General features: G+C 47.0%; 1 protein-coding gene across 1 annotated transcript in view; it reads right to left on the minus strand.

Moving 5' to 3' along the window:
- The window catches only part of PLEKHD1 (pleckstrin homology and coiled-coil domain containing D1), a 27,338-nt gene extending 14,896 nt beyond the window's left edge, over positions 1-12,442 (minus strand). The window contains exons 1-4 of the mRNA XM_009279281.1: positions 12,294-12,442; positions 3,436-3,529; positions 2,240-2,329; positions 1,645-1,721 (exon numbers count right to left, since the gene is read on the minus strand). Coding sequence (XP_009277556.1) covers positions 1,645-1,721; positions 2,240-2,329; positions 3,436-3,529; positions 12,294-12,442 — 410 coding nt within the window. The remainder of the gene's footprint in view (positions 1-1,644; positions 1,722-2,239; positions 2,330-3,435; positions 3,530-12,293) is intronic.
- Positions 12,443-14,418: the final 1,976 nt, after the last annotated feature.

Here is a 14,418-nt window from a genome sequence, read left to right on the forward strand (position 1 = left end):
TTGGGTGTCTTTTTTGGGGCCCCCCCCCCCCCCCATTGCCACCAAGTCTACTTTTAACCAGTGCAGGGAATGCCACTATGGACATAGAGAGCGTACGTGTGCCCATCTCCCCCACTAGCAGCAGCAAAAGCCTCTCTGGGTGGGAAGACAGCCTAGGCGACTGGGAAGCAGGACTGTGTGCATTTCCAAAAAGCTTTTAAGATCTGGCAAATGTGATAAGTCCAAGCCACAACACGTTAGAAGTGTGGAGAGACCATCAGCTCCCCTCCGCATTGAATAGGCGGTTTCCCTATCAAACCAGGAGGCTTGGAAAGGAGTGAAGAGCTGAAGGCATCACTGAGCACACTCTGATGGTGGAGGTAATAAGCAGTTGTGCAGGCACACACACACACCACCCCAGCCCCAGATGTAAAGAGGCAGCAGACAAAATTGAAACAAAGAAGAGAGGATAGAGGACGCTTCCCATCCTGGGTTCATTTTTTCCTCTTTCCCCTATTTAACAAAATCTCAAACTATGAAGTTGGGTTTTCTTGAGGGTGGGTTTTTTTTCTTCTTTGGTTGGTTCTAAATGATGAGGGAGACTGTAGGATGATCACAATAAACTGTAAGTGCTGCAGTGCCATCAGCAGTACAATCTCTGTCCAGGAACAACAGGGCACTAAAACAGGTTGCCTGGAAGATTTCAGCTGTGTCCTTTTAGCTTTCCCATTCATTGCAGATCAATTTACTGGCCCATGCTGTGCCTTTCTGGCTGCTGCTTGGCTCCCAACCTGACCCTGCTAACATAAATCACATCATCTCTGCTTTTCCTCACATGCAGGCTATCATCAGCACTGATTAAGCCAGCACTGGAGCTACCCTGCTCTCCTCCACCAATGCAAAAACAGAAGAAGAGAGGGGAGGGAAGGGGGTGTCACAGGCAGATTTTTAGCTAGGTGCAGCCACCTCTCTAGCTCCTGTTTTAAACACTAGGGCTGGAATATTGGAGCAAGGACTAGAGAAAAGGCTGGTTCTGTGAAATGAGAAGCCGCACAGGGCTCGCTTGCGAGAACCCTCCTGAGCTGTGCAGCCACACTCCTTCTCTCCCATACACACTTGAAAGATTAATTTGGCCCCCAAATTATTGCCCTTGGCAATAGTTAAGTCTAACATTGGTGAAGACAAGTGCAGACCTGTGCTACTGAAGGAAAACCTCTAAATTACTCAAGGGCTGAATCTGGGTCTCTCCTCCTCTGCAGTGGCCAAGCCTGCTCATGTTGAGTGGGTGACAGACCTCTGCCTTGGGTCTTGTGTCCCATGGGGCTCATGCTCCCATGAAGCTTTAATGGGCAGCTTTGTGTTGCATTTCATACCGTACTACGGAGGTAACTGAGCTTGCTCCAGCACCAAAACCAGGCTCACTGCAGCAGCGCAAAGCTTGGCTTGGGCTGATCCACTGTAACACCATGTTCCCCATTAATTACAAATGAACATTTTCAGCCTTATAGTGTTGGAATTAACTGCTCTAGCAGGCAATTAAAGGTCTTAGTAGTCTTGGGGAGTTTCTCTGCCTCCCCGTACTCCTTTTAGTCAGGCTTTTTCCTCTTTATCCTTTACGCATCTACAGAGCAGATCAAAGAGAATAAGGAATAGAAAGAAGCTTACACTTTTCCAGACTCCTGTAGCATCTCCAGCCACTGAGCCTGCTCAAACTCTGATTCGGCTGCTAGAACAATGTTACCCTAGAAGAGGGGAGGGGGGAAAAACCCGGATTAGAGAGGCTGGTGCCTTACACGCCTTTGTGCACAAGCTGGACACAACTAGCACAGCTGTGGCAGGAGGAGAGCCTGCCACAGGCTGCCACCTCTGAGGGAGACATCACATGGGAGCAATTATGGCCCAGGCCTACCACACATTCTTGCTTGGAAAGAGATGCACACAGCAAGCAGTCACGGTAGGAGCAAAATGATAGAGCAACATGAGCTCTAGGGCTCCTGAATATCTGTCTATTGGCCTACTAGTATCATAAGACCTGCCATCAGAAAGAGCAAGTCTCCTTGTTGGTTGTCAAAGCAGGAGCAGCAGCAAAGCCTTGAGGGGACTTAGGATGCTAACCCACCCTCTTTCTCAGGATAGTCTGCCCAGAGAGGGTAGGCACACATTGGTGGGGTGGGAAAGACTGCCAGTCTAGCTCTGCTCATCAGCAATAAAATGTTTTGCGGTGTTTGGGTTTTTTTGAGAAGGAAAGAAGTGTACTTACATGGAAGTCTTCATGAGAGATCTTTATGGCATAAGGCATGTTGGACTCTTCTTTGGGCTCCACGATGCAGCCTCCCAGGGGTATGACACCCTGGGGATGAACCAGAGCACTCCAATCAGTCAGCAAATCGAGTATAACTATTAACTAACCAGGAGCTGAACTTTCACCCTTGGTCACTTGTAGGCCCCTGCCCTGCCTTAGCTATCTCAGGAGGGGCAATACACACAGTTGCTGAAAAGCAGAACTCCTCCCACCACCACCAGGAGATCTCCAAGTGTATCTGAAAAGGGGTAAAGATGGCTCTCCCACATTCAGCTTGGAGGGAAGGCTGCTAGCTAGAACATGGAAGTGGGAGCTCTTATCAAGCAGGAGGTGATCTCCCGACAGGGGCAGATGTTGCAGAGTCACAGTGTGGTAGCATGAGAGAGGCTGGGCAGCAGCCACCGCCAGTAGGTCAACACCCCACACGTGCTGTGTGGGGACAGATGGGTGGCCTGCTGCCCCTAACCAGGCTGGGTGAAATCAGCACCTTTGGAAACACATGTGCTCTATCAGCCTCCAGTGACTAGAGAGGCTAAAAGCAGACTCGGAGCACAGAGTCCCCCCCCGTGAGAGCTCCAGGCAGCAGAGCTACGGAGGCTGCTTCTCAGGGCTGAGGGCACATGGGTTAGCAGGGGCTGGCTGAGACCACTTATGAGTGTGAGTACAGGTTAGGAACAAGCAGCAACCAAAGTGTTAGCCCCACCACTGGCTTTGCCAACAATATTCTCATACCCACAAGACTGGTTGATTAGGAGATCATGAAAACCAGGGGGTACATCTATTATCAGGTAAACAAATATTAAGGTCATGTATCTGCCGAATCAGTAAGGAGCCTGAAAAGGTACTGACATGATTCCTGCTTTTTTGAGGCTTCCCTGGATCTGCGAGAAGTTTGTGACTTACTACTTCTTCACTTGCTGGGCCCGTGGGGTGGGGCGGGGGCAGGGGGGAGGCTAGAAACAGAATAACCCCCTCTCCCATGCAAACGCTGCTCACCTTGGGGTGGATGTTGAAGTATTTATTGCTTTCAAAGCTCTTCTTCTCACTCAAGTTTGTGTTACTCCTTCTTCACTTGCTGGGCCCGTGGGGTGGGGCGGGGGCAGGGGGGAGGCTAGAAACAGAATAACCCCCTCTCCCATGCAAACGCTGCTCACCTTGGGGTGGATGTTGAAGTATTTATTGCTTTCAAAGCTCTTCTTCTCATTCTCGGCATAGTAGAGCAGGAAGCTTTCCTTAATGATGAAGAACCTTTAAGACACAGAAAGGAAATAAATTCTGCTAGAACAGAGGTCGTGGTTCACAGCACAATAAAATCTCCACCTAACTAAAGCTGCTTTCTGAGCAGAAGAGTTTACTACTCCCATATCCAAGCCTAAGGTGAGGTGCCTCACTCCTGTTCATAGCCAAGTGCTAGTGCTTAACACTAAGTGCTGAGTTCACATGCTTTGTGCTCGCAGTTTACCACAGCATGCACGCATCAGTGTTGAAGGCAAACAGTAGCATCATTTACTCACAGGGGAATGGGATGGCGGTCTGCGCCCAAGACAGGAGCACAGCCAAAGCCTTCTGGCATCTTGACCTGTGCGGGCTCTGTCTAGCCCATGTGTTGGATTCAACCTATTGGAAGAGAACTGCTCCTTTTTTCAAGGGTCTCTCTCACATGGGCTAAGAGCAACTAAAAGCTTATTTTTGCAATTTACTCCCTGCCATCCTCTTTCCTCCCATCTCGGCATAAGCCAGAAGGGAAGTGTTCCCACTGTAACAGTGAGTCATATGGCAGGAACTCACAGGCTAGCATCCCCAAGCCACTCTCTAGGCAAAAGATTGGCCACGAGAGCACTCAGGAGCAGAAATAAATTTTAGAGATATTTTTAAGCAGAGCTCCTGGCAAAATCTCCTGTCATTGACCTTTGTAAATACAAAGGAAATTGAATTTTTTTTCTCTCATATGCGTGACATTAAAATGTGCCTTGTTCTGCTCAGTTAGCCTTAGGTATGCTCTGATGAACACTGCATAGTAGCCACAAAATATCACAACTTCTGTAAACCAAGCCTCTAATTTACTGGAGCATGTCCTCAAAATTTTGATTAAAGGAGTGCCACTTTTAGCTTATTTGGATGTTCAAAATGCCCCTGGGAGAGTCCCTCTTCTCTTTGAAAATTGAGGTTTCATTTACTCTGCAGGCAGTGGTACAGGGGAGAGATATCTGACAGCTTAAATTCAGTCTAAATCTCTGCAGCACTCAAAAATGCTGAAGAGCGGCTGAAAAGATGGGGACTAGTTTAGTAGGAAGGTTTCAAGAGTAAATGACAAAGAAAATGTGTTGCACTGTTCCATACATATTTTCTGATATGAGAGGAGAGGGATTCAGAAAGAACATGAAAGGCAATAAGCTCAAAATTAATAAAGAATGCCTTTTTACAAAGGCACAAAACACTGCTGTGTAAATCACTTTCATGTGGTCCTGAGGACAAGAGCTCATGAGGAATCTGGAAAGGATAAGGCATTTCTGTGAATACTGAGAACATCCCCAGGAAAGCCTCCTGCTTCTGGGCAGAAAGCCTCCACTGAGAGGGATCAGGAGGAGACTTCTCCGGGCAGCGCTTTCCAGTTGGGCAGCCCAGGGATTCCTGCTGGCTCTGAAGCACAGCGTTAGAAATGGGCTACGGGACGAGAGGTCTGATCCACAAGAGCAATTCTAATACCTCCACATGCCTGTCCCCACCCCAGTTCTCTTCTGAAGCAGAGGGCCCGTCAGATGGAGCCAAGTGCTGCCTCCAGTACAGATGAGCACAGCAATTTGGTACCGGTTTAGTTCCTAAAGCTAAAGAAAGAAGTTGAAGCTGGCAGAAAATTATTATAATATATTATATTATATTATTAATTATCATTATTAATAATATGTTATGATAATATATTATAATTAATTATCATTATTATACTCGGGGAAAACTTTAGCACTTCCACTAGCTCCTACCTCTTGATGTTTTGCTGTGGCTCTGGCAACAGATTAAATTGCCACATGCCGTGGAAACATGAGCCATGGGCTCACAGAGGGACAGAGAAACACAGAACAAAGCTAAATTCTAAATGCCTGCAGCAAGCTCGAGCTCTGGACCTACTGTGCGCTTGCTCCAAAATGTTTAAAAGTGACAGTCATTGAACACGTGCATATTTTCAGCCAGAAATCTTCAGAACGCACAAACACCAGCAGCAACTATTGTGCCTAAAATTTTTTCTTCTCTTTGCCCACTCATCTATACCTGTTCATGTTGACACCAGAGGTGCGGAGAAGAAGCCAGCTTCTTTCCTCAGCAGGACACTGTCTTCTCGTTTGATACTCCAGGAACATTATGGTTGACTGCCTAACCTCACCTCTTGTTCCTGACCACAGCCTGGCAAAATCTCTCTAAGCAGAACAGCACGACTCGGTGCAAAAATCACTGTTCTGCACTGAGCTCATTTAGTTGGTAGAGGACCGGAAAGGTGCTCATTCACAGTGCAGCCTGTCCAGCAAGTTATCTGAGTAGGAGCAATTACTGTTCACCTTCCACCCAGGGAACCACCTCCCTTCCAGCCTGAGCTCGTGTCCCAGTGCACCTCCCAGAGGAGCTGCATCTAACATCCCCTCAGCTGGGAAAGCAATGCGTGACCCCACCTGTGGTGGCTGTCCATACTCTCTCTCTCTATGACTGTAAGAGGTGCCTGAGATGGACAGGAAAATGGACTGTCCATGGGGCACAACTTGCTTTCCCTGCGATGGGAATCTCCATCCTCAATCTCTTGCCAGCATCACAGATCAGGGACCAGAACGGTTTCCTCATGACAGTAGGCAGGGATGGGAAGGAGCATCCCAGAGAAGGTGGGGGGCTGAACTGCTCACAGAACTTTGAGACACCGGCCCATTTAGCAGATGACATTATGCACGTCTCTGTGGGACACATTACCGAGAGTGGATTCATCAAGGTCTCACCTCTGTGTGAAACAAGGATTGGTATTTTCAGACATATTTGCATTAATGGCAAAGGCAGCCACAACCCCTGCAGCAAACTCAGAGCTGACCCTGGCCAAGGTGGATATAAGAGATCTCCACAGACCAGACAGGGCTTGTTTCTGGTTCCTCCTGTCCACATCACTTCTGTGAGCAGCATCCTTGTGCCTTCCTGTTTCATTTTTCCTCCCACCTTTTGTCATTAACTCTATAAGAAAGTTTTCTTATGAGTAGCTGCATCTTCACTTTATGTCTCTAATGCTTAGTTCAACAAGGACTTGATTTTTTTAGAAGGACATGTTACCTCATCTGCACAATAAATACAGAAATAACATCTTTAAAGAACAATCCTGCCTGGCCAATGGCCTGTACTTGGTCCAGTGGGTCAGAGTGAACCAGATACTGTGGGCACAAATACAAAACTAAGGAATAAAAAACAACACACCACATGAAACGGAGAAAGTCTATTCATCGCTTTCAACAGCCTTTTCAGTCTGAACCACCTTGAGAAACATCTGCAAGACAGGTAAAGATACTGATCTTTAACTATGTGTGATTTTTAATCTAAATGTTAACCCCCAGTTAAAGCCAGGCTTTAGTTTGTTACATACTTTTTGTCCGCTCAGTGCTCCTGATAATCCCCATGTTATAGATAATGCTCCATTGGAAAACAAAACCAAAACAAAAACCAAGAACAAAGCATTGCACAGATCTCAGAACTGACGTGCCTCTGGCAGATTAATGAACTTTCAGATCCCTGACCTCACAGATGTGGAGAGAATCTGTGGGGATTTGGAATGAAAATGTACAAAATAAGAGTTTAAAAAATAACAACAATAAAACCCCACAGCAAATAATGAAGGAAAGACATTGAAAATCTGGTTAGCTGATGGACATAATGTATTTATACTCAGATCACGTTCCCTCCTCTATCCTTACCTGGAAGACAACACCTAAGCAACCAAGATCATCACTAACTTTGACTTTCAGGACAAAGTCTCCACACAACAATACAAGGATAATTGATGCAGCATGATGGAAAGAGGGATGAAGCGAAGGAGTAGAGGAGAAAGAGTTACAAGACTCAAGAGCAAGTTGAAGACTGAAGCAGCAGCCAGGTGAGTAAGAGCAGAAAGGGAAAAGATGGCCAAGGGAGAATGTGGAGACACACACAGTTAGGACTTGGACTGGGGGGCTGAAGATGCTGAGCACATCTGAATTAGGCACAGATGTGCCAGCAGAAAAGGGAGTGCTGGAAAGACAGGGGAAGATTTTGAATACAAACAAGAAACAAAAAAGAAAAGGGAGTGCTGGAAAGACAGGGGAGGATTTTGAATACAAACAAGAAACAAAAAAAAAAAGAAGAGATTTAAAAACAGAGCAGCATTCAAAAAGCTTGGAGAGCAGCAGCAAAGGTGAGAGAGGTGAGAAGACCTGGTACAACCATGTGCACCCCACATGCAGCACAAGTAATACAAGAGCCATTCACGCATGGTCAACTCCTTTGGGTCACCCATCCCCTGTCGCTAGATCCTGCACTAAGAAACCACTGAAATCACAGTGTAATTAAACTGGAATAGCAGAAGAACAGTAACAAATTGAGTGACTTGGATGTAAAGCTAGAGACATGGTCTGCCAGGATTAGACACAACAGCTCTATACTGGAAAAGCAGAGATACCTGATCTCTGGGGAGAAAGTGTTTTCTTTGTGTCACAGAGGGCTAACGAGATTAATTAGCTAATCTTTGTAAAAGTTTTTGAAGTGACAATGGCCCATGTTAAGTATTTACATTATAAAACTGCAGCAGTCTCACTGGTCCTTCCTTCCAATGGTGGTTTTCTGGGCACCAGTCCAGGAGCACAGGCAACGCATCCCAGTTACTAGATCAGCCCAGCTCTCTCTCCCTCGGGGACAGCTCAGGAAAACGATGGGCAAATTATCTTTATCAGCACGTCAGCTCGGAGGCCACAGTACCTGTCCCTCACTCTTCCTCTCCTGACAGCTCCAGGCTTTCCTGCCTGCCTCCTGCCCCGGCACCTGGAGCAGCGCCCAGCCAGGCAGGGAGCTGGAAGAGGTGGATGCTTCCTGACAGCAGCCAGCCAAGTGGGAACTTTACAAGGACGAGAGGGAAGCACACAGTCTGCTTGACTCACAGCCCCACTGCCTCGGCAACTCCTGCTGCCCCTGTGCTGCACGCACACACACTGCTCTGCAGCTGCGTGCTTTCTAGGTTTTTTAGAGCAGAAAACAGTCCTTAATTATCCTTTCCATCTGTCCTGTGATCACATCCAGTGACTGTTGGCAGCCAATCTGCTGGAAAACAAGGTTACATGCATGCTTTGCAGTGCCACAGCCAGGACTGGTCCAAGAGAATATAAAATTTCTCTCTTAACTGTGCTGTGTTTCCCTCTTCCCAGCAGCAACTGGCATCTCTGATGGATTTACTCAGAGGTATAAGCATATTTTGTGTTTTGTTCTCTACTCTTTTCAATTCCTCATGTTCTGCCTTGCTTTCTGACTCTGGTTGACCACTGAGCAGATGCCCTCCTGGAACTGTCCCCCTTAGCTCCAAAGTCTCACACCTGAATGGTGACAGTCAGCTTAGAGCCTGACATTTCTATTTGGGGCTGGGATTATTCACAGTAGAGAAGGATGTGCCACTTCCTACCTGCAAAGCTACAGCACCCCATTCATGCCACATCCAGGGCACGTACGTACCTTGTGCTTTTCATTCCAGACTCCATGCCAGGCTGATGCTGTTACAACTTTTGTAGTAGGGAAGAGACTAAACTACTTGTTGTTAATTGGAAGGAAGAATGGGGTGCAGTTTGGTGGGAAGAGGAGGACCATAAGTCAAGGGCTGAGAATATGACTTTCCAAAGCCACTCCAGCAGTGACCCAAGCTTAGACTGGTCAAAAGCACCAGCAAACTCAGATGATGGTTGCATCTCTCTTGGAAGGATATTACTTAACAAGGAAAGAAAATTCACCTTAGGAATAGAACGTCTTCTCTTGGAGAGATAGGAGCTAGGATACTGCTAATGGCATTTCAAAATAAAGCTCTGAAAGGCAGCATGCTCAGACGTCAGCCCTGGCAGATAAACACAGCCACATTGGTCCAGTACCAGAAGCGCCCAGCCCACACTCGGTCAGTACCTGAGGCAGCACACAAATGCTTAGGCTGCAGGACAGACCATGGTGTGGGCAAGGGAAAGGAGTGAAAGTGCTCCAAACAACTGCCTCATGTCAAGTCTTGCTGTCCCCACTGATGCCATCAGATGCCAGCTCTGACTAAAACAAGGCTCTGCTATCCCTCCCTGCTCTCTGCATAACCCCTACTGCTGCAAAATCCCCAAACCTGGGATTTCAATCACCAAAGCGCTGGACACCATGCCTGGATTTTTTTCCTTGATCCATTATCCAGTCAGCCTCCATCCCTCCCTTAAACACCTGCTTTTCTTCTCAGTGTCTCCAGCAGCACTGTTGCTACAGCCAAATGAATGGGATCAAGCCAGTAAGTACCATGCATCTCCTAAGAGCCAGGCAGACCCATCTGCATGGCTGATGGCCTGATGTCATCAATCCTCCTGTTACATGCTGGTTTATCTCCCGTAGCTTGGAAAGACTTTCCTCGGGACAGGGAGTAGTACTATTGTCCAGTGCAAAACTACTTCACAGCAAAGGTACTACCTGTAAATACCAAACAGATAAAAAGTAGTAATCCAAGATTTCAGGACAAGATCCACATTGCTCAGAGATCAGATCCTCAACTGTATCTAGTAATAGTCAATTTTTTCCCTTAATTTAACTGGAGTGGGAAACATCTCTTCTCCTTTTCATAAAATAATGCACTTGACCAGCTGTGTCTTGCTGGGCATGGAGGGAGGGTAGGTGGGGGGAATGGATGAATTGCTCCTTATCCCCCCATAATGACTGACATAACATGCAAGATTTTTTACTTTAAAGCAAATCTCTCCTGTGATAAAAAAAATGTTATCGTTCCTCCTGTTCCAGTCTTTCTACTCCGGAAACCCCTTCCTTCCAAACCCTATAGATTCCCTGTGTTCATCTCCCACCGACCTGTCTCTGGTCCCCCCAGGACCCCTCAGCTGCCATGCTTGCAGCTAATCTTCCACATCAGCCCTGCCGCACAGTCACCTCCCCATCTCTTCCTACCTGCTATCACTAAAATATTTACCACTTGCTGAAGATGGGGGTGACTTCTAGGAATAGAACAGCACTAAATAAATAATGACAGAGAGAGCAGAGATGGGCCATTTGCCTGCAAGAAATTTTTATTAGGAAGAAGAAAGCCTTTTAAGAATGTGTCCTCCATAGCAAATTACCTTCCCCTCTGTTACTCTCTCCGCTTCTTTTCCGTAACACAATCACATTAGTTTCCAGACATAATTTAAATATCAATGTTTGGGAGCTGAGTAAGGAGCATCAGCACAAACTCTCTCCTGGGTGAAAAAAGGCCATTGTTTTCGGGGTGTGGGGGGTGCGTGTATGTAGTACAGAATAAAACCTGCACGCAGGTCAAAGATGGCTACAAAACCAAAACTGCTTCCCAAGCAACATTTAGCTACTTTTCAGGCCATGCCATCTTCCCAGGTTTAGACTGGACATCACTGTGGTTACTACACAGAGCAAAACTGGGAAAGCTGGGTTTAGAAATGGATTTGATGTGCTGTGTCTACGCTGCAGACTGAAGCAAAAAGGTACCCACAGAAGGTAAGTACCAGAGGTAGTCGACACATTGCTCATGTGCAGGTTAATTTATTCTTCCGAAAAGCCTTGAGACACGCTATGCTACAAAGACTACAAAATTGTCTTTCAGCTCCAGAGGTAGCTCGGGCTTCCTGTGCTGCCTTTTGTTAATGACTCATTTGTGCCTTTCCCCAGTGGAAAGGCAAGGGGGGAAAGAAAACAACATTACTTTGTTTTTCTGGCAGACTTTTTCCATCTGCAGATATCAAACTACTAAAGGCGGGTAAGTACTACTATCCTTCTTTAATAGATCACGACAACAAATCCTGGATCACAAAACATATCTCTGGCAGTGGTAGGGTGAAAATGCAAGTTTCTCGGCTGCTAGTCTTCTAACTGGATCATTTGCCAATGACATCTATCAGCAGTGACATTAATCTGCCATCCAGGAATGCTGGAAGGCTTAATCCATTGGATCATGTACCCCCAGTGAGCAATGAGAAAGAGCTGTACCATGTTTCTGTGCAAGTACCCATCCATAAACAGTCGTGTTTCATCATTTGACAACCAGAGGAAAACTCTCCTGTGAGATTCAGAGATTTGCATAAAGAAACTACACCAACTTTAAACCTCAAACTGACCCATCACTGCAGTATTATAGAACATACTTCTGTCCTTGGTAAAAGGTTATAGCAAATGCTTTCCAGCTCCAAACTTCCTGGCTACTGATACACAACACACAGCAGCTTACAACTCCCTAGCATCAGACAGGATAGAATTCGGAGCCACCTTCCCCCCTGGGAAGAGAGTCTGCATTTGCTGTTCCAAGCGTGCCATCACCGTCACGCAGCACAGCAGTACTGATGCTGGCGTCTACAAACGCCTGCAGACCATACACGCGCACACACAGTGCCACATGCACAGTCAGTTCAGCCTAGCCATCTCACACCCAAAGGGCTCAAAGAGCTTTAACAAGTGCTAATGAACAAAGTCAAGCAGTTTGGGGCAAAATATACGAGCTGACTCTTCCTCTTTCATGAAATGATCATAGGATAATTAACCAGAGAAGGCAACTAGTCCCTATTTCCACCCTGAAGCGCATGTAGCACAGGGTCTGGGAGGATAAAGAAGAAAGCACAATGGGGTGCCATGCATGTAAAGCAGACTCAGAACAGCAAGGAAGCTATGCCCAAAGTTTCACCCCTAGTCTCTGCCTGGCTAGCTGTACTTGAGCACTCGGGCTCTAACTTACCCCAGCACCCTCAGGCTTTGTATTTCACCTGAGCATCCCTCAGTGACTGTGGCTTACCTCCTTGACCATTTGGCCGACTGCTTCCCGAAGGGTCTCTTCCAGAGCACGCCGTACAGCTGCACTTTGGTGCTGATGTCCAGAGCATCTGAATCTGCCTGCTCCATGGACGGAGAAGGGGATACGGAACTGGATTTTGAAGCGAACATTATAGATGGATCTGGTTCTAACTCTCCCCCTCTGCGCAGCAGCTCTGGGAATCAAATGAAATGCAATGAACCAGAAGGACGTAACCAGCCACTCCAAGCGGCAGACGGAGAGACTGGGCTATGGTTTGAATCAATAACTTGACTGCTCAGCACTGAGTCAATACTTCTCTCCCTGATGCACAGACGATGAGAGTTTCCTCATTGCGCATTACTTCCTGATGCATTACAGACAGCACACATCCCAGCCCAAGGAAAAAAAAAAAAAAAAAAAAAAGGAGTGAAAAGAGCCAGAGATCAGGAACACAGAGAGGCAGAAAGAGCTCATCAGAGAGAAAGCTCCCAGCAATAACATAAGCCAAAATACCTCTGCACCAGAGCCAGCTCAGAAGGCTATTTCACTCGACATTGCAGCTTACCAGGTAGAAATCAGGGCGAGACGGATGTTTTATTGTCAGGCATCTCTGACACATACCCCCAAAATCTTGTGCTTGGAGACAGGTTCTTCTCATTCGTCCTGAGGAAAAGGGGACAAGAGTGGGTGGGAGCCAGCAAGTTCAATCAGATTCCCTCTGCCATCGGGAGGCTTTTGCTGTGCCAGCCTGGCACTGCCCACCCGGGTTCAGTTCACATGGCTGCTGGGTTTGGACTGGGCAGTCTCCATGCTGCACGCCTTGCTCAGCCTTAAAGGGCCATTGCTGATCAAAGTTAGAGCATCAAAACTCTGTCTGCCTCCATGCCTTGCTGCATCTTGAGATGCAGCACAGCCTCTGCCCTGCCTATATGTCACACAGCTCAGGTGAGTCCCCATTCATCTCCTGCTTAGTACTCCTGCAACAAGCTTTTTATTCTGGGTCCCTAAATCCTTGCTCCTCTCTTGAAACCCTCCCTCCCTGCACAGATACAAACAGTCCTCCAAAAGATCCCGTCTTTTGTAATGGCCACAGGAAAGCACATTAGCATCATATTGTTCCTTCCTGCATCCTGCCTTCCCTCCAGGGTTAGGATTTGGGGAAGAACTGCCCGCATTGTGCCTCATAAAGCATCTGGAGTTTTGGGGTATCATCTAACCAATACAGACCTATACATGCTGTGAGGCATCTGCTCCTGTTTTGACCTATGCCATCCTATGTGTATCGATGTTGATGCTATAATTGCCAAACGTCAGCCCTTCCCAATGCAGTTATTCAGAAGTGACACACTGCAGACACGCGGTCCTGTCTCATTCCCGGAGATTAGAAACCTGGGATGTGCCGTAGGCTAGATCACAGCACTGGACACAGGCCCACTTAGCTTTACACGGTCACAGCCACTTGCAAAGCATCTTAAATAGAGGAAATGCAGACTGCCTGCCTCAAGCTCACAGGCTGCATTTGGTACTAGGGAAATTACAGATGCAGGTCCCTGATAAAAGTCACCATTGATCCCTAAACAAGGGAGTCGGCAAACTCAATGCTTTGTTACTTTCTCTCACCCTGGTCCCAGACAGGACGTGTCCCAAGCAGCAGCAAATCCCATCTCAGAGTGGCATTAAGAGAGAGGGTGGGGAACAGGGGACAGCAGCAGAGATGCCTCCATCTCACCTGAGCCCCAACTCTTGAATAGAACCCTGCATTGCGGAAGGGAAGTATTAATGCTGTAGTGACTGTTGCACACACTGCACTGCGAAGAAAATACTACTCATAACCAGGGTTTCAGGAGAGGGAAAAGTTTCCCTGGAATTATGTCGCACAAAGGGTGAAAAGGATTCTGAGCCCAACAACATCACCTTGATTTATAAATGCGCAATGAAAAGCCACAGAGCTCCCGCGTAAGGATGATCCAGTGCCCCTGCCATTGTACTGCACCAGCAACGCAAAGATCTGATAGCAGTGACCTGCAGTGAGGAAAAGCAGGTTTTCATCCTTTGCTTCTTTATTTGATTTTATCTTGCAGAGACCAAGAGAGAAAAGAGGTCTCCAACTTCAAACATCAAAAAT

This window comes from Aptenodytes forsteri, unplaced genomic scaffold (genome assembly GCF_000699145.1).
Source record: "Aptenodytes forsteri isolate BGI_AS27 unplaced genomic scaffold, ASM69914v1 Scaffold3, whole genome shotgun sequence".
Lineage (NCBI taxonomy): Eukaryota > Metazoa > Chordata > Aves > Sphenisciformes > Spheniscidae > Aptenodytes > Aptenodytes forsteri.